The sequence below is a fragment of the Pseudoliparis swirei genome, chromosome 19 (genome assembly GCF_029220125.1).
Source record: "Pseudoliparis swirei isolate HS2019 ecotype Mariana Trench chromosome 19, NWPU_hadal_v1, whole genome shotgun sequence".
Taxonomy (NCBI): Eukaryota; Metazoa; Chordata; class Actinopteri; order Perciformes; family Liparidae; genus Pseudoliparis; species Pseudoliparis swirei.
In genome coordinates this window covers 18357637-18378670 of record NC_079406.1, presented here as the reverse complement: position 1 = coordinate 18378670, position 21034 = coordinate 18357637, and the positions used below count along the sequence as shown (strand labels likewise).

General features: G+C 43.8%; 1 protein-coding gene across 1 annotated transcript; it reads right to left on the bottom strand.

The window, feature by feature from the left end:
• Window positions 1-17107: 17107 nt before the first annotated feature.
• On the bottom strand, window positions 17108-18971 carry sox3 (SRY-box transcription factor 3). The gene has a single exon (XM_056439194.1). The coding sequence runs from the start codon at window positions 18759-18761 to the stop codon at window positions 17859-17861; it is 903 nt and encodes a 300-aa protein (XP_056295169.1). The 5' UTR covers window positions 18762-18971; the 3' UTR covers window positions 17108-17858.
• Window positions 18972-21034: the final 2063 nt, after the last annotated feature.

Below are 21034 nucleotides of genomic sequence, written 5' to 3'. Positions count from 1 at the left end.
CCGACTAAAGCAAGATTCAAATTATACCATCATGTAAACGCACTGAGTGAGCACACCGAGTCTGGAATCACTGTGATGTCATTAGGATTCCATCAGGGCTACACAACGTCCGTCTCCACGACAACATAGATCAACCAGTTATAGAGTTGTGAAGAGGTATTTTTAGAGCCCCTGGTTTCCAGAAACAAAAATCCAATTAATTGTTCCCATAGGAAATGTATCGTAACTCTTTTTTTTATGACTTTGTTTGAAAATATCTGATTATTTGGTAAAATGTCAAAGGTTCACGCTTATGTAACTGCATTTTGCCAAAATCGCAGAGCTTAAAGTGATGTCACGTAACCTGCTAATGATTGTTGTTGACTGTTTAATGTTATGCACCACCCGCATGACAGATTCCTCATATGTTACATTACATTACATTACATGTCATTTAGCAGACGCTTTTATCCAAAGCGACTTACAATAAGTGCATTTCAACCTATGTGAAACATACTTGTCAATAAACGGTTGGGATTCTAATGACGATGACGATGACGAGGATGATGACGGGTGGAAGCAAAGTATTATGCTCAGAAAATGTGTTGCAAATGGAAACTGATTATATAAATCTGCAGTTTGGATTAGTTCAGTTTCATAAGAGCAAACAAGGCTTGTCCTTACACAGCAAATATTTAGATGATTTTTTTTACTTTGGATTTTAATATTCAGCAAACATAGTGCCAGGTTTTGTTAACAACTGCAGCAACAAAATGTTTTGAATGTGCGACAACTGGCCTCTTCTCCATGACAATGGCCGCTGAGGCTCATGGGTATTGCAGTATTTAGAGCCACCCACCATTCCAAAATGATGGATACAATTTCTCAGGAACAAAGTTGAAAAAGGTAAAAGGACACCTTCAAAACCCTGACTCAAAATCACATTGCAGAAGCTCCCTGAAGCAAGTAAATTTAGCATTTATTTCACATGTTCATAGTAAAAACTAACTATGAGATCATAATCAAAACCTCCATCTCTGACTTCCAAACTGCTCATGGTATCGCATCACAGATTGCTGTCACTCCCATTACAACTGTAGCTACTGGTAGATAAGCAAGTCTCTCTCCATGGGAGGCCTTGGGCCTGGCCTCCCCGGACATTGGTCACTCCCTGATTGCTGTTGACAAGGTGCTCAGGCAAATGGTTTCCCACTGGGAGAACAAATGACCCCACGAGTGAGAACTACATGAGCTGCAGGAGGTGGAAACCTTTCAGTTTATAGTAATTCAAGTGGTCTAAGAGAAAACAGACTTCTATGTCTTGGCTCTCTTTTTAGGCTTTAGAAAATCTAGTCGGTGACAAGAGATTTTTTGCCAATAATAGTTTATCTTAGAGCAAGGGAGTTCTTATTGGCTGTTCAAATTCAGACGCATGTGCACGTCCCTTCAAATTATGATTCAACAGCGGGATATCCTGCAGGAAAAGTTGTTATTCCAGTACTAGCTTCCCACACGGCAAAGCAACCCAAAGAAGGCAGACGGACTTATCAAATAAAGTCTGACAATAGCGTTTCAGAAATGGAGATAAGAGGACAGTTTAACCTTCTACTACTTCACTATCGTTCTGAGCTAGCTTTATGGCTGTAGGAACTACAACAGCATCAATTTCCCCACATCTCTCTTAAAATGTAGCGTGCTGTGTGCGTAAGCTCCCTGCTGCGTTGCAGCCATCATGGCTACGGGCAGCTTCAGGCTAAACTACGAGCAGCATCCTTTCTCCGTCTCTGAAAAGCATTTTATTGTAGCTCGCTAGACCCTCAAATCCAATATTTCATGTCAAAGAGCCTCTCGGGCCCAGACATTTACAAAGCAAACAGGACTGTAATTCTCTTAGAAAAACTGCCTCATCTCGGGTACCACATGAATTACAATTATGCTGAAGGTTTATGAATAAACAGCTTCTCCCAGCCTTAAGGGGAATACTTCACTCCGACACAAACTAAGGCCTCAAAAAAGAACTTGTTAAATCAATTGCGTCGCTGACACTTTATCAACAAAATTGAAACAAAACAAAGTATTTGAGGCTGTTTGTCAGTAGTCTCTCCTATTTGGTCCACAACTTGTATTGATTCTGCTCCTTGAGAAGTTATCAAAGCTAAGAGTGAAGTCTGCTTTTCCTCTGCATTTTTGGAGCCTCTAAAGAACACTGGGCCACAGAGTGGAGGTGTGAATGCTAACATAGCTCAATCTGTATACTCCAGAGAAAAAACAATCCATGCTAATCTGCCGCCACAGACAGGAGTCCTGTTAGGCCAATCAGGAGGGGAGTCATCTGGAGTGGAGAGGGCTCAGAGAAGCCTAGATCAGGGCCCTGATTGCAGCAGGGTGATTTACAGCTTGAGAACAATGATGGCTGCCTGGGTCAGCACTGATGAAGAGCCTCTGACTGATCCAGCACCGACAGCACAAACTCACCTGACATTCATGCACTGATGTGCATACATGCATGAGCACGTGTGCAGGGGCACGCACAGAGCCCCCAAAACATTCACTCTCTGTGTTAGTCACGAAGGTCCTGGGCTCCACCTTGCCAGGTTTACTCTGTGAACTAAACAAATGCCCCCAAGGCTCGCATTTGACCCTCTGTGTTTCACTCACAACACATGAACCAAAACAACTCAGCAAGCTACTTCCTATGAACTCAGCATAGATAAAACGGGTAACCCTTTGCCCTGCAGCGGCGTGTATGTAAATACGACGGGAAAGGCTGGGGTTAGCATGAATAAAAGAAGGAGGGAGGTTAGATGTGAAGTGGGCATATATGAGGGGAGTGGGAGAAAAAAGCGGGGAGGAGGCGGAGTCACCATTAAGAGTATTCTTTAGAGCATCCCCTTTGATCTGCCCGGTCATCATTTTAGGAAAGAGGAAAGACCACGAGGGGCAAAAAGGTCTCGTCAAAGCGACCCTCTGGCTCCAATGGTAACAACCAAACCTGGGTGGTGGAGCAGGTCATTTTTACTACAACAAATAGATGTTATCAATGAGTGACTTTGCAACAATACATTTCATTGTCAACATTGACAAATGCTCTTATTGGAGAAAAGTTACATTATAAAAATAATAATTCATTTTATTATCACAAGCTTTGCCATCAGTTGCTATTTAGCTGGTACAAATGCCTTATTTAAATACATACACAAAATATATACGATATATTATATTTAAAATAACATGAACATGTAAAGTTACTTGCAGTACTGCCATTAATTAAGACTTTTAAGATTATCAAAGTGTTTCTCCAATCGGAATATAATTTCATGGCGGAGTCTCTCAGCACAAACTTAATTATTGTAAAACATTTTTGTAAACATCATAGCCAGGCACACACTAAGGATGCAAATGCAATATTATCATGTAATTTATTGTTTATTGTTTGGTCGTCGAGCATCAGCCTTCTGTCTAGCTTTGAATCAAGATGTCTGCAGATTTAACTGCCATTAAAAGTAAAGAGGTCCTGCAGGTGCCTGTTCAGAGTAAATCTGCTCCTACATGATTCTGCAGAAGATATATTGGTATTAAGAAGGAGTTAATTCAGGGCTTGTCTTCTGTATTTTAAAGTGACCGCACCGTTGCCCCAGGTCCTGTGTGGGAGTAAAGAGGCTGGCTTTGACATGCGATGCTACCTGCTAGAATAGGCAGGTAAGTACTTGCACATGACCCCCACACACACACACACACACACACACACCACACACGGATTCTACTGGTTGTATCGGGGGGGAAGTAATTGACATAATAACAGCAGGCGCACGGTGTAAAGGGGATATCAGAAGTTCCTATATTTGAAATACTATTTAATATATTTTGCCTGACAATTTCCAAAAATGTTTTATGTTGACGCAAGTCATAAAGTCTGTTTTGTTAACACCTGACAGTGATAAATGGGGCTGATGGGACACCTCTGACTGATGACAAATATTGGAAACCATGGCTACGGTTGGCAAATACATCCTGTTTTGGACCTCAGGCCATGACTCATAACACCGAAGCCAACACGTAAAAGTTTAAGGGTTCAGCTGTTGCCGGCTTTCTTCTTTCAGGCTGCCCGGAGCCAACGGGCGACTTCCAGCGGCGGCCTGCGTACTGTACACCCCATGAGCCGAGGCAGGGAGGCCTGTGGAGGGCGAGAAGGCAGTGGGGGAGGTGAGAGAAGATGTTTAGGGTGCCGAGAGTTTTGGGGGCTGAGTGGGTCTATTTAGCCCCCAGCAGATTGCCCCCCTCTCCTGCCCTCCCCTCCTCCTCCTTCAACCCTCTCCTCCCCCTGGCTTTGTGTGCCCTGAGCCCACTCCTCCCCCTTTTGTCACCCGGGCATTCCGCTTTGGTTAGCACACACAATGGGCGCTCAGTGCTCACCCTCCTGACACTGCATTCTGCCTGTGCACCAGGGAGTGGGCACGGGGGGGGGGGGGGAGGATGACAGCAACTCACCCCATGTGACCAAAATGCCATCAAGTATCAAATCCCCCTCTCCCTCCCCTTTTTCCAAAGACCATCGTCTAAATTCACCCCTCCATACAGATGGGCAGTAAAACGAGTGCCAGCGGGCCCGGCTGGCACGGCGAAAAACAAAAACCTTGTGTTCACGAGAGCAAACAAACGAACAGGTGTCTCTCATGGCTGACTGGCGATGTGGAGGCCGGCCTTCATCCAGCTTGCCTCTCAGGGTCTGTGTGCCCAGCTACATGTGTGTTCTCTTCATCTTCATCGTGCTGGCCACACTTCCTAAAGGGAATTTTAAGACCTGGCTTCAAGACATTTTTGTCTGAAAATTAATCCCCCACATCGACATCATAAGAGTAAAATTGGCACAATTACAAGTCCAGGCTTTACTGCTTTGACATGTTTATCAAATAGTTGGAACTCTTCCTGGCCTCCAGCAGGTTATGCTGATGATATAATGACATAATGGCATACTTTGACATGTCATGGCTTATATTTTGTAAATATCTGCAAATAAACAACTGACAAACAGGATTCCTCTTATCTGAAAGTAATAGACTCCCAAACATTTAAAAAACAGAGACAAACTTGACTATAACTCGAGCAGCTTTCTTTCTGATCTCCACACAGATATGACACTCTAAATTTAAGCATCAACAAACACTGTATGATCATATGTCACCTGAAAGGATCTCAGATGTGAAGAGTTGAGAATAAAGTTGCAGAACTTGTAACTACACACTGAAATGTAGTTCCTGTTTAAGGACAGCAACAAGTGGAGGATGACTGGGTCTGTGTGTGTGTGTGTGTCTGTGTGTGTGTGTGTGTGTGTGTGTGTAGGTGTGTGTGTGTGTGTGTGTGTGTGTGTGTGTGTGTGTGTGTGTGTGTGTGTGTGTGTGTGTGTGTGGCAGCAGCTCAGAGGCTGGTGGGGGGTAAGTTTGGGTTTCAAAGACCCTGCTTGTTCGCCCATATTTCACACCACGGTGACATCTTAAAGCCTAGACAGGCCTGGTTGCTTCGCCCTCTCTTTCACTTTCTGAGAAAAAAGGGGAATTGGGATGTGAGGGAGGGGGTAACTGAAATATATGCAAATGGTCCCCCAGAGGGGATACGAATTTTATGGGTTTAGAATTTAGTTCAGCCAACCTGAATAATCAAATGTGGGAACAAAAAAAACAGCCCCCCACCATCCCACCACCACAACTCCATACCTCGAGCTTCAACCCCCACCTCAGGCCTCATCTCTGTTCCCTCCTGCCAGGTCCTCACATAAGAGGAGCTCAGTACGTCCAAACTCTTATTAGGATCTCCTTACGGGGCAGGGGAATGGAAGAGAAATGAGGGAAGGGGGGGTGGGGGGTTTGAGGAAAGGAGAAGAGGGGCTAGTGTACCTGATCAGGCAGAACTGCCTGCTCCTGATTACGACACCATTTTCTCAGCAGGCTTCCGAGCCCCATCCTGCTTCTGTGAATATGGAGCATAGGGCCAGCCAATCCCCTCAGCGCTCCCTCTCATCTAATGGCAGAATTAAGACCGTTTAGAGTGATTTCCTCTGCCTTCATGGTCGCACTCTGAAAGAGCTGAATCTTTTTCCCTTTGCACCGATTTACAATGTGGGGGGTCTGGCATGCAACGGGTGAGAGAAAAGTTCTACATGACTGAACATAACATTACAACAGGTGGGGAATTGAACAGAGAGTCCGCAGAACATGTCTGAGAACCATTTCACTTCACACATGCCTCGGTGTTACGTTGAACCACTATTTCAGTTTGGGAGAAAACTTTTACTTTTGTAGCACACTTACCTTCATGCAGGTTTATGGACAACCAGCTTTTCTGGGGACCAGAATCAAAACCACTGCTTCACCTGTCGTCTCCATCACTGTGCGTTTGGTTCTGCACACCTACATCAGCTGGTAAAACACACAAAGAGGGAAGTCATTGATCCTATTCACTTGCATGTGAAACTACTGGTTAATTAGACAAAATAATTCTGATTCATTTAGTTTTTGATTTACCTGAATGATATATTTTTCTGTGGCACCATCACATATTTTTTTGTTTGCCAATCTGAAAGCTTCATTCAACACATCATTTAAGGAGTTCTGATTCAAATCAAATCCTTCAAACACGACAGAGACCATTGAGAAGTGGTTCTATTAGAAGATCGAGGCTGAACAGATTTTGAAAGGTTTACAGTTCACTATGAAATTTAATTGTTGCTGTTATTCAGTGGTGGAAGAAAACTTAGATCTTTTACTTAAGTAACAAATATCAATGTCATTAAAGTCAGACATTCAAAATGTCTAAAATGTAAAGTATAAGAATCAAAATATACTTAAAGCAGTAAAATCACTCATTATGCAAGACAGGCATATAATATATTATATTATATAACTGGACTATAAATCATTAATGCAGCAACTTTGTGAATTTTCTGAACTCGCTTTTGAAACTAAAAACATGCAAAATATTACATTATTTTGATTTAATATTGTTTAATATGTTTTACGTACCATTATTATATCTTAGTTTCACACCTCGTCTAGGAAAACCATACCCTTACAATTTTTGTGTATTTAAATCCTACTTCCTTGAAACGTGATAAATTATATGAGCTTATTCTTAATGTGCACAAAGCTGAAAGATGCATTGTTGATCTTTTGGAGATACACGGTTCTCATTGGACAGTTGAATGTGTTAATCTTACATACATGTAAACTAAATGGAAATGAGGCATGCCAAAGGTTGAGAGCTGATCATGCGTCAGATCAAACTGATTCATTATGACACTAACCCAAACTGGGCGCAAATCTGCTTAAACTCACTCCTTCTTTGTCAAACTGCATTATGTCGAGCCCGTCACTCTGGAATATAGCAGAGCACCATATCAAACAACCACAGTTTGAACCTGTTGCTTTTGTGCTCCCCAGGCCTAATGATCCCCCACTTTTCCTTCAACCTCCAGCAGACAAATCCTTCAGCTTTATTGCCCGAACTCAAGGGTTGCAGGTGCACAGGCCACAAAGGGGAGAGGAGGGGGAGAGGAGGGGGTGGAGGAGGAGGAGGAGGAGGAGGAGGGGATCGGAAAGAGAATGGTCAGTCGGGAGATAAGAGAGGAAGGAGCAGAGAGCCCCCCCCCCCACGCCCTGTTTTAACCTTTACACCCATCCACCCTCACCCCGGCCCTGGCTCTATACCCCTGCAACACCTCTCCGTTTTGCTCCACTGCCCTCCCACATGTGACAGGAGAGGCAAACTGAGAGTGGTGCCGCCTGGCGCTATTAGGCCTTCGTGACTGTGTGTGTGTATGCGCGTGCATGTGTGTGCGTGCATGTGTGTGTGTGCGTGTGTGCGCGTGTGCGTCTGCATGCGTGCGAGCGTGTGTGTGTGTGTGTGTGAGGCAGGCGTGGCAGAGTGGCCATGTGGCGGCAGCGGCCTTTTCTTCTCATCCGGTAGAGGAGCAGTAATGACGAGCTACAGCTGTGCCCACTGAGGCTCGGCCTACCTCCACCTCATCTCCCCATGTTGCCCTCTGGCCTCTGCTACTGTTCGAGGGAAGCCACAGAGTAGGAATGTTCAGTTGTTTTTTTTGTCTTCAAAAGAGATGTTTTATGTTATGTGTCTTTGTCGGTTAGTAATATTAAAGACAACCACAGTATGCTATGTGTTATCTTTTAAAATACATTACATTTTATTTAGCTGACCCTTTTATCCAAAGAAACTTACAATAAGAGCATCAACTCAGAACAACAAGAATCAAAAAAGAAACATTTCTTCAAGAAAGCCAAACTACACAATACCATAAGTATCATACAATAAGTATGATACTTATGGTATCAAGTATATACCATACATATATACCATACATTTATTTTCATTGATGCTCTGATGTGCATCGCTGCTGTGATTTTTGAAATTACCCCACTGTGGGACAAATAAAGGAATATCATATCATATCATATCATATAAGTAATACCATAAGAAAGTGCCATTTAAGTGCCACTGAAGCACTAATCTGTTTTTATTCACGGTCTAGTGGGAAAAGATGTGTTTTTCCAGCGGAAGATGTCGAGACTTTTTGCTTTCCTGAGCTCGTTCCACCGCTGAGGAGCCAGGACAGCAACAATCTTGTGAGTGAGAAGCTACAAGCTGGTCGCTAGATGATTATCTATGATCTATAATGATTTTCTGATGTATGAATATTGATCAAATATCAAAGAAAATAATCCAAAGGTTTGTACATCTCTCCCTCTGAAAAAGAACGACTGAGGTAGAAATATTTATTTTCCATTTTAAAAACACAGATTACGATGTGTACAGTTGACATCAGAAATTCTACTCATGATTTTCATCATTGAACAGTACATATTATTCTCTTGATTCATCAACTGATTGTTGAGTCTTTAAAATCTCAGAAAATGTCCATCCGGCGACATTCCGGGGAGAAACATTAGGTTCAGCGTCTCGCTCAAGGACACTTGTCTGTGGACGGGAGGCCGGCCTTGTGATTAAAGGGAGGCACGCTCTTCCAGTGCGCCACACTCAAAGTGTACATGATGAAAGCAGCAATTCCTCACATTAGAGAAAAGGCTTTTTGCTTTAGAAAACAATGAACCGATTATCTAAATTGTAGCCAATTATTTCCTGCCGATTGAAAAATCAATGACTTGAGTAACTATTTCGGCTCGAATTGAAACGAGCTGTTGGGTTGAGTTCGTTCAACATTGGTGTCGACATTGTGGCCTTTCATTTTCTTCCACTTGTAAATGGAAATTAAGTGGAAGTTATTTGAAGTAAAGTGAATTATTGGAGATTTTATTTTTTTAAACTTGGGAAGAATATTAGGCCTAATAAAGGCCGAACATTTAAGTAATTACAAATCTCAAAATATGTACCGTGATGTGATTTGCTTAATGTTTTTTGCTTTTTGCGTATACAAGTTACATTTGCATTTATATGTGTATGTGTGTGTGTGTGTGTGTGTGTGTGTGTGTGTGTGTGTGTGTTAGACTAATTATTGTAATTATAACTTGGCAGATAGGGTGTGTCAAAGGTAAGGTTACTCCAAAAAATATGTTCACTTTGGTAATTATTGCTGCCACAAATTATGCATCACACTGTGTTTTTATTAGCCGTTTTTAAATCATATCTTATTCTGTGTCTCAAATGATATCGTTGAGCACACATGCATTTCTTTGGCACATGTTGAGCTGAAAATACCAAGAAGGACCATTAGCTCATGAACAGAAATATGATCATATCTGCATTAAAAGACAGTAGGAAACTGCTCGAGGAGAGACGCAAGCGTTTGTTTGTGGTTGAAGTGAGTCAGCTTTAGGGATGGCCTGAACAGGGCACACCGTGTGAGTCAGACAGAACAAATTATGGTGTGCCGCCAGTGAAAAAACACCTAACTGCACCTCAGTGAAAAATCTTGGCATACCGGGGCCAAGCCTGGTCTGTGCCTCCATGTTTCTACCTATAGACCTAAAGGAGCATAATGCTAGGGTTATTAAGAACGTATAGAAGGTAACTCATGTGGCCTAACTCGCTCTCTAACACACGTACATGTATTAACACAACAACCTGGCCTTGTTATACGAGCCACGGTGCCGGGAACACACCCTTAGGGACAGGAATAACAGGCCACTCCAGAGCATGAGGACATCTGAGACACAGTGGCACCACACAAGCATGATGACTCTTTAACGTCTCCTTATCTTCATCCCTAATCCTCGGCTGCTCCCCCGTCAGCTACTGTTTGCACCATCCACAAGTCAAGAGTAGAAGCAGAAAATGGACTTTCTTCATTCTGAATGACTAAAGTCCACTAGAAAGCCATTGAGGAAGGCCTCTAGTCTGGAGGGAGCCTCATATTGATAACGGATTGAAATTTACATGACAACTTAGGAAAAATGCTTTTTTATTACTCATTCATCCCCTAAATCACTCTGCACCCCCGCTCCTTTCCTCCGCTTGAGCTATTAAATCACCATCTTGACCCTGCGACCTGGGGCCGCAACCATAAAGAGCCCCCTGTGGGTCAGAGGCCTGATTGTAACATTTGAATATGAAATGGACTTGGTTGGGCCTGGAAACAGCCCCATGCTCTGAGACACAGGCTGACCCCCAGGAGAGAGGCCGGCCTCAGCAGCCCCGGGCCTGGAGGCTCCCTCTTCTCTCAGCGAGGATTTACTTGGACTTGAGAAGGAGGGAGAGGCTGAAGTCGGGGGGTGGAGGGTGAAGCGGGGTAGGGGTTGAGCGAGAGTGAGGGAGAGGAGAAAGAGAGAGGGCAGACATTTGAATAAGACAAGAAGCGATTGGTGTTTGCATGACAAAGGAGCCCGCCATCTCCCCTGATTGGTGTCACAGTGCGGCACTAAAGCCATGCAGCCCCCCCCGGGGTGGGGTGATGTGTGGAGCACAGGCATGTTTATGCATCCAAGGTGTGATTTTAGGGCGGTGGCCGTTGTCAAGTTTCGGGTTAAGAGTTGTGCGCATACTCTTGAAAGGAGAAGTTTGCATTATTCTCAATCTAAATTTAAAGTGAAAATCAAGTCCAAAATGTAACATTTTCTCTTGAAAGACTTTGCTTTAAACTTTAAGAAACGTACAGCCAACTATAGATGCTTTAATAGGAGAAGCATTAAAGAATACATACAATTTGTTACGATTTAGGTTTTTGGGTTTGGCATTTTTGATTTTACAAAGTAAATAGCTAAGATCTGGAAATATGGGGACATTCTTACAAAAAGATCAAACAAGGGAAGAAACAGAAGCCTTCTGGGCTCAGACCAACTGTAAACAAGCCAACAGTTAACTCAGATTTTCTGAATCACTGTTTAGTGGGAAAACCAGAAGTGAATTCTCCCAAAATTATGGAATAAATGGCTATTGTGTCGATAAATTGAGCACTTTAAAAAAACTGCAAAGAGTGGGATTCATAGTATGGCTGATTATTTTACTGTTCTCAGTATCTATTTTTTCCAAATAAGTTTAGTAACCAGGGAGTTTGTTTGGAAGTTGTATGATTGTTTAACATCTTTTGCCCAATTTTACTTACATTTTGTGAAGTCATCGTGTTCCCAGATCTCAACAGTTAACTTGGTGAATATAATGTTATTAATACTAGAAAATGGCCACAGCTACAAAGAAAAGTTGCAAAACAATTACTTGCTGCCCCATTCACGATACCTGAACTCCCAAACCTCCTAATTATTCCACAGAGGTGTGAGACCCCCCCCCCCTCCCCTCCCCTGATGTGTCCGTGGAGTCGTCTGCTATACTGCAGGTAGACCTCTGGCTCCACCGAGTCCAGACCATCTCCCTCCTGCTGCCCCTCCTAATATAACACTCCTCATATGAGGAGGCAAATCCAGGGGCCATGAAGGGGATTTTCACAGCTCAATAAGTTTGGACAATTTGTTTACAATCCCCATTATGCCGGGCCCCTTGGGGAGTAGGTGTATATAAATATTGATGCATAAAGATATCAGCAGATTAGCTGGGAGTTTGGTCCACTCTGGGGAATGCGGCAAAAGTGCCTAAAGTGCGAGAAGAAGTACCACAGGGGGGGGGGGGGGGGGAGAAGGATGAGGATGAAGGAAGCGCGAGTGAGAGTTAGCGAGGTCACACGCTCTCCCTCACACACACTAGACACACACGCACACACACACACACACACACACTGACCCCCTGCAGACAAAGCCTCCACAGGCTCATCTGGGCAGTGCTGCTGGCCCTCAGGGACACACCTCCAAGAGAGATGGACTGACTAACTCTCCATGGCAACTAATCAATAAGTGACAGAGTCAGTCAGGACTGACCCGTAGCCCAGTGCGCTCCACCTCCCCCCACGTTCCCAGGGTTACACTCCCATACAACACACACACACACACACACACACATGCAGACTGGGCTACACTAAAAAATAAAGTTTCATCAAACTGACGAGTTCCTCCCAGGGGAATAAATCTTTCCTCCTATGTTTGGTGCCTTTGTCAGATACCTTCTTTCTTAGATCTGTGCAAATGTTTTTGTTTTGGAGTGTGTGTGTTTAAAGTGGCGGGCGCTCACACACACGCACACACACGCACACGGGTACAGGTTACTGAATGAACACAGCTCCTGACAATAGCGATATGATCAGATCACACAACCATTGTGTGTCTGTCAATCTGTGTTACCTCTCACTGTCCTCGACGAACACTAATCAATATCTGTGGCCTATATGAGAGGCCTAATCTTCCTCCTTGAAACCCCCTTAAGTCTTCACCCCCCCCCCCCCCCAACTCTGCATTGTCTTGCAGCAGTCCCACATTCACTTTGCTGTCCCTAGGCAGAGTATATACATCTTCACATATACACTTGGCCCCATTTTTCCAGGCTTCCAAGACAGGTCAGAAGTGGGGTCAAAACTCTGGTTTAGCAAATTAAAAGCAACGCGACATGCTCCAGTGTCCATAGACAAAGTGATGTGCTCTTAAAGAAAGGCACCATCTGCAGCAGACACACTTTTACTCACTCGGTTCCTGAGCTTTACTAACGTGCATTAACAGAACCAACAATTTGTCATTGCCCTTACAGGTTTTTCAGGAAGAGGCCTCCTAATCCAGTTTCATTCTTGCTTGTGTACTCATGTGTGTGTGCGTGTGTGGTTTTACACATCTTCCTCCATTACATGCAAAAACAAGTTTGAGGAAACCTCAGCGGTGCTTAGTTGAACAAAATCCTCAAAAGAATCTTCTTTGGATAAACTCTGAACATACAAGCCGGGCAGCAAAAAAACAAAAACAGAATCCACCTATTTCAGCTGTTTGTGTGATTTGTATTTGTTTTGTTCGGGACAAAAGAGCGGTAATCCCGTCTCATATTTGACAAGTCTCATATTCACACACACAGCTGCTGGTACAAAGTAAACACACCTTCAGAGTCAGACACCTTAATGGATGACCCTTGAATTAAAACCTAAGTCGGGATAAAGCCTGAAGCCGGCGTATTGACGTGAGATGGTAAAGAGACGTGCCCATTCCGGATATGAATGATGAGAAGCCACATCGCAGCTAACGTGTGTGTATACAGTGTGTGCATAGCAACATTGTGGTCACGGTGCTTGGCGATTTCTCCTCTCCCCATTTTATATAATTTTATGTCGATTTTTGTTTTTCATTCACAAGAACAACCAAACTCCCTCACACTGTCCTCTTTACTTGTTTTCTATTTATTAACAACTTTGTGGTCGATAGACATGAAATCAACCCGATGAAGAGTTTTGTTGTTCCATAGTTGTTATTCTGTTGGTATTTTCCTGAGTACCTGTCAAACTTCAGGTGCATGTGCAAACGTTTGCTCTTTTGGTTTTGATTCAGTGAATTTAAAAGTTTTGACTTGGACTGATATCCTCCTCCATGTTTTGGGTCACCGGTGACAGGTGTTTCCAACATATCTTTCAGGAGAGATCTCCTGTATCAGATCAAAGCCAAAACTGAAAAAAATAAACCTATCAGACATCTTCTTCTTTTTTTTTTACTTCACATGTAACTTTGCACCCTCAATGAATTCTTCACTCACACTGACTTGTAGCAGCTTGGGCGCCCGAAAGTCTCTAAGGCCTTAATTTAACTCATTTACTTTCAACTGACATAAACACAAGCAATGAGCTGATGGGCGGATGCTGGTTCTTGAGTGGCGGCGTGCTTGCCTTTGAAGCGTTTCCCACTCTGCATTCCTTGTGGTTGTGTAAGGCATGGCGATCCAACCACAGCCATCATTAATGAGCCATTTGCATCACGGAACAAGTCTGTTGGTGCTCACATGCGTTCAGACAAGGAGCTGAACATTGTGGCTGTACTTGAAAGAGCAGAGGTAAAAAAACAATAAAAATTGGTCAAATGTGATTTTCTAGTGTCTCTGGTGAGTGCTGTCAGTGAATTAGTGAGTGGGTGGGTGAGTGAATGGAGAGGGGATTGAGAGGACGGTGCAGTGGAGAGGGATGGCTCTCAGTGGGTCAGCCCAAAAGCCCTGACCCCAGGAGGATTTGATGCCATTTTCCCACGCAGGGAGTCGACCTGAGAGGAGCTCGTTAACAACATCTGCCCCAGTTCAGGGGGATTAACCCCCAACCCCAACCCCCGTACCTCTACACACTCACACACACACACCGCTCTGTTGTCAATCTCAGTACCTCACACGGGTCCCACCGCTCTGGACAGGCCTGCCCAGGCTGGACTGGCCACTCTAGGCCCCTCCAGGCTCGTCTCAAAGGGCCTCCTGGAGATCCCAGCCACAGCCAATCAATACAGTCTGACTATGTCAGTGCAGTCCCTAACCATCATCACTGTACTCCTCCGTTACACTCAAACTATGCTGTAAGTGGTGATGTCTCAACTGCACATCAGAGGAGGCTCCAGATTTGACTTTGAGATTACGTGAAGACATGGGTGTTTGCTCAGAGGGTGTGTTCCTGCTGGAAGTTGCCCATCCAGTCGGGCCGGCGCGTTGATGATGTCACAAACGTCATTCAGATTTGCGAAGAGTTTTCCACTCATCACGCTGACGTATACGGAGACGCTCAGAACCCGCTCCTGTTGTTCTTGACACTTTGTTCACATATACTCCCACTAAACATGCAACGGGCAGGACGTGTTCTGACATAATAAGAGGAGACGCATGTGAAAAACAGGATCGACTGAAACGCGGCCTGGAGCACTGCCCCCGCTAAGCTGGAGCCTTGCATGCGCTGCACACATGCATAGGTGCGCGTAGACACACGCACTGGCAGAATCCACTGGGAATCCGTTGAATCCATGTTCTACAGGGCTATAATTAGGTTAGTTTTTGGAGAGGGGGTTAAACAAACAGGGGCTGTGAGGTCATAGGCAGATGGAAGTGGGATATGCCTGCACTTGCTGAGTGGGCACAGAGCTCCACATGACAGGAGAGAGGCCCTCCGGGTGCTCAGCAGGGGAAAGGGGATGGGGCCAGGGGGGCGGGGGAGCCCAACTGGGATGGCCTCTCCGCCGGAACATTCAAACACAATCGATAGCCGTGAAGGGTCCATCCACACACCTTTCCTCGAACAAAGAGTTTCACTCCTACATCACGCCACTTGATGCTAATCCCAGATATCACTGAGAGAACTGGGTTTCCCTCAACTGCACTGACATGTTTAAACTTTTGCATCCGGAGTTAAGCAGAAACGACAACACTGTGGTTCAAAGTGATCCCACAACGTGGTGTATTTATCAAAGGTGGTGTGCAGGTGAAAGCCACGCCGATGTTACCTGATGTCAGAGTTAGATAAATGCCTAAAAACAATCAAGTCGGTCTTGCCCACAGTAAACACATCTGACACGGAGGAACAGGAAGAGAAAAGCTGCTTAATCACAAAAAAATGAGTTGGAAAGTGTGATTAGGTGACGGGTGGCTGCTGGCACGCTAGAGTGACTTAAGACCCTGTCAGTGAATGCAGGGAGGTCTGGATAATCTTTCCCTCCACAAAGGTGCGTGGGACTAATCCAAGCCGCTGTGTTGAGCCGTGGATCAAATCCTACAGGGAGTGTGGGAAGGCCAGCGGGACGGCCCCTGCTTTCGGCCCTCTTGGTGGCCGGAGCTCATTTATCCTGAGGTACACTGCAACAGCAGGCCGGTCCATTCTTCCACACATCTTTGTGTTATTAGTGTTTGCCACGATCAGAGTTGTTGAGGGCTATTAAGTTATTGAATGTGATGCAATTTCAGTAAGATTTTTTGGAAAGAAAAAATGCAATCCATATAGATTATCGCTGCCGGAGTCATCACTGAATTTAAACAGAACCAACTCGTGGGTGAAGAAAAGTCTCACTGTGCTCACCAGAAAGTATATGAATGACTAAAAGAGAGAAACTCTTGTCAACAGTGCTAAATACTTATTAAAATACTTAAGTTGAAGTCATTTATCGTGTTTTTTCTATGCCGAACAAAGTCACAAATGCATTGATAGATTAATATGTTTTTTATTTATTCATTAGTGAGGTTACAACCACTTTTAAATGTCAAGTGATCATACCATTCATTTTATGTGTGTTATTTGTCGTGATTCTTAAATTCATTTTTTGTTTAAAGGTGGAAATGCTCAAACTGATTGCTTGTGATAAAATGTGAAGAGCACATTCAAACTGACTGGAGCAACAATGTGATGACAACCTGTGGAATTAAATAATCAGCAAATAAATACTGAACTTGGTAAACTTGGCAAAGGTGAAGTATATCAATAGAAAGACGCAATTTATTTTCACCAACCATAAAGAAATATTCCAAAATAAGGGGGGAAAAGATTCAGACTGCCCTAATTATTTTAGTGATGTAAATTCCAAATAAATAATCATGTGAAAGCTAAAACCAATAGGACTAAGAATGATGTAATATTATTATATTTAAAAGACAGTTTAAAACCCCATACACACATTACAATGTGTAAAGGCTTGTAAAGGAACTGGAATATCATTAAAATGTATTGATCTTTATAAGCTTATCATTGAAAACAACAGATTGTGTGTGAAGAGCCTGACACCTCTAAATTAATCTCTTCATCAAACAAAGATATATTTCCGAACCTAAAATCAGTCACAAAAGACAGAGTCGTGAATCATGTTTCGTACAAATTTATTCAGCATTTAAGAATAGAGGATGGTCTTAAAATATGTAGAAACGTCAGTTTAAATAAACATTTTCGTTCATGATAATGAGTAAATATGACACTGGCAAAACCATCACAAAAAATAACATTTTACAAAAACAAAATTTTAAACATTTTTCACGTGACAAAACATCGCGTTCACAAGCTAAAAAGAAAACAAAAATCTTACTATAAATAAAACTTGCGTTTGCGACCCGCACAGTCTTAACATTTCTTTTTAACCTAGGTCAAGAGGGGGGGAGGAAATAAAGAGAGACTACAAAATGTTGACACAGTCGAGACAACTGACATTCTACAAATTAAGTGTAAACATTTGTTAACCAACTTTCCATCCAGTTTTTCTGAAATACACCAGCCTCTCTTAATGAGGCCACATGCCTTTTCATAGAGAGAAAATATGGCATTAATTAAAATATAGAAGTCCAATTCTTCTACATAAGTTGATTGCTTATACTTGTGATAAAAAGCCTCTTGCAATGCAATTTACTCTGATGGGCTCAACGCTGAGTTGTCGGTCCATTTCAAATGCATTTAAAATGGAAAACTCAACTAACTCAAGAGATGTTGAGATCAAATCGTTTTTGAACGAACAAAAAACTGTTGAACGTTGTTGTTTCTTTAGCAACCAAAAAGTTCAAGTATCCGAGTACTTTATTTTATTTATTTTTTTAACTTTTGAAGTCTTTTCTTTCCGTTGCTCTCAGATGTGGGTGAGAGGTAGGGTCCCATTGACGCCAGTCCCTGCGGTCTGATAGTGCGGATGGACGCTGTGTAACCGGCTGCTCTGCAGGGAGGAATGCTCTGCGCTTTCTCCGCCGGGAGGCAGGTACATGCTTATCATATCCCTCAGGTCCCCCAAACACGCCCGCTGAGAGTGGGACGTGATGGCCGGCGGCGGTGAGCTCGGCTCGGTCTTGCACACGGACGCCATGGAGCTCAGTCCCATGGCGCTGCTGGTCTGCTGCGTGTACGCTGGAGACATGCTGTACGAGGAAGCCGCGTTCATGTAGCTCTGCGCCGAGGACATCATCGGGTACTGGAGCCCTGCCATCTCGTACCGGTGCATCTGCTGAATCTGGGGGCTGTTCATGCTGTGATGCTGAGGGTAGGCCAGCTGGTCCTGCATGAGGGAGTACGCACTGTTCGTCCACCCGTTCATGTGCGCGTAACCGTCCATCCGCTGCCCCACCGACACAGAGTTGTTGACGGCGTTGGCTCCTGGCGCCAACAGACCCCCGGGCAAAGAATACTTGTCTTTCTTGAGGAGAGTCTTGGTCTTCCTGCGGGGACGGTATTTATAATCCGGATGATCCTTCATGTGCATAGCGCGCAGACGCTTGGCCTCGTCGATGAATGGCCTCTTTTCAGCGTCGGTCAGGAGTTTCCAGTCAGCACCAAGCCTCTTGCTGATTTCAGAGTTGTGCATTTTGGGATTTTCTTGAGCCATCTTCCTCCGCTGTCCCCGGGACCAGACCATGAAGGCGTTCATCGGCCGCTTCACTCGCTCCTGGTCGTTGGCACTGTTGCTCTTCGGGCCCGGCGCAGAGCCCGAGTTGGATTGTGGGAGCGGGCTCTTGAGCTCGGTTTCCATCATGTTATACATTTAGGCGGATTTTAGTGGTCACTCACAGGCACATACAAAAAAGTTCACAAAACAGCACCAAAAGTCAAAGAGGTAGAAGTACTGACCAGTCTCACAAGATGGAAAAAAAGTTGTGTCCAAAGAGGAAAGTGTGTCTGCAGGTGCTTCTGGTTTCTCTCCGCTCAAAGCTGCTCTGTCCCCCACGGCTCTCAAACTGAAGTCTGCGAAGTTGTTCGCCAGCTCATCTGTTAATAGGCCTAGTGGCCGAACCATGTGATGTGGATTGACAGCGTGACAACGAGAGGCAGGCGACCAATCAGAGCGCAGCTCCCCCACATCCACCCCGTAACCAACCCGAGCACACAGCGCCGTGTTTTGGTCAGAGGAGGAGGGAGAGGTAAAGTTTTAAAACAGCAGCGCAGATCAACAACCTGGTGACAAAGTGTTTTACATTTACTACTACCTGTATAAAGAAGATTTATTTTGGCATTTAACGGGTGTTGTCGGATCAAATTACATCTAAAGTAGTTCTACATGCCCAAAAAGTTATCAGTATAGTGTCTATGTGGGCTAAAACGAAAAAGGCTATCCATATAAGGCAATGTTTGCATAAGTCTGTTTACTGAAGCGAATCAAACCTCTGAACGGATCAATGTCAATAAATTAATTACAGAGACAAATCCCAACAGGCCAAAACGCACCGAAATGAGTGAAAATACTTCAAGTAAAAAGTTTCTAAGTAAAGTAATAACTTGTGCCCGTGGCAGAGAAACAAATCCTTTCATCTGCACCTGCTGTCGTTGTTGCTATAATCACAATTTAACACAAAATATTGCCAACATCTAAAACCCTCAGTCTTGTTTCAGGGATTTCGGAGCTGTCAAAACTCACAATAGACTGATATAATGTTTTTTTCCCCATTAGAACTTTTTTTTAACACCTGCTCTAAAAAAGTTTTCTTCAGTCTTATTCGAGCAGAATTCATGTCCTTAAATCCACGAGGAGGTAACATAGGGACTAACGTAATTATATATAATTACGTCAGCCCCTCTGTTATAATATAACTCCTGAGGTGGAATATAGTGTACATTCATTAATATTAAACAGAAGGCTAATGACCCCTGGAATAAATACAATAAAAGTATTTTAAAAAACGATGAGGCTTAATCATAAGAATCGTATTACCTGATGAATTACCAACACGTGCTGAGCTCAAATAGAAGAGCAAAACTCGGTCTCAAATTAAATTAATGGCACGTTTCTGCCGCGGCGAGGGAGCCACGACGCAAAACTCTAATACATCAACGACCTCTTGTGGAGGGGACCGGCTCTCCTTTTACTCCCGGAGGGGAACTTTAGTTTAGGACTCCGCGTGCGAGGGGTGCTCGCCACGCTGCGCCATGCGACTGCCACTGTTTGGCGACTTGTTTTCTCTCCCCAGTGTTATTAAAATGATTAGCGCGGAGTGGCCTCCTCATTTGCACGTGTGTCCTCACAAACGACCTGAACCGCGGCTAAAAACCGATCGCTCAACGGGGCAAAGCTCACACCTGTTAATGACTGAGAGAGCATCGCCCATCGAACACGACTATTAGCACCTCGGTATGGAGACGAGCTCTGCGGGGATCCTGCTGCTATGCGCATTTTAGAGCGTTGCGCCTCCCGCAGCTCTCCAAGCTAAAAAGTACGCCGAGCGCATTTCATTATAGATGCAGGAACCTGGAGGACCGCAGAGTATAGTTTTATTTTTTTATTCTTTTTAATGCATCACCGTCGGAGAGAGAAACTATCTCAATGCAAAAAACACTCTGAGCATATCAGATGTAATGGTTAATGTTGCTGCTTATATTAAATTATCAATGAACTTTATTTCTGAAATTTAAATCGGCATGTTTTTTTAACAAAAGTATATTAAATAATGTGTCGCATTTTTTATATTGGTAAAAGTAACACTGACTAAAGAACAGGATTTTGGAAGAAGAAGAAAATAGGACTTTTTAAATGAGACTGGCACACATGATGTGTTCTCTTCAGGCAGGGAAAGCCCACATGTCCCTCAGCCATATTGCAGTAAATCAGCTGAAAAGAGACATCACTTCATGAATTTAATTTTCCCGTTCAATGGGGCGTTACAAACACACCGAGAGCAATACAACTAACGTCCAATTAGCAGCCATCTATTCTCAGGGACCAGTTATTTGTTTATCTGGGCAAATCTCAATACTGATCCGCTTGTAATCTTCTTATGGAAATTGACCAGTAGCAGACAGAGAGAGAGGGAGAGAGAGAAAACA

Excerpts from the sequence above, each read along its gene's own strand:
- sox3 (XM_056439194.1), bottom strand. The coding sequence starts at position 18,761 with ATGTATAACATGATGGAAACCGAGCTCAAGAGCCCGCTCCCACAATCC.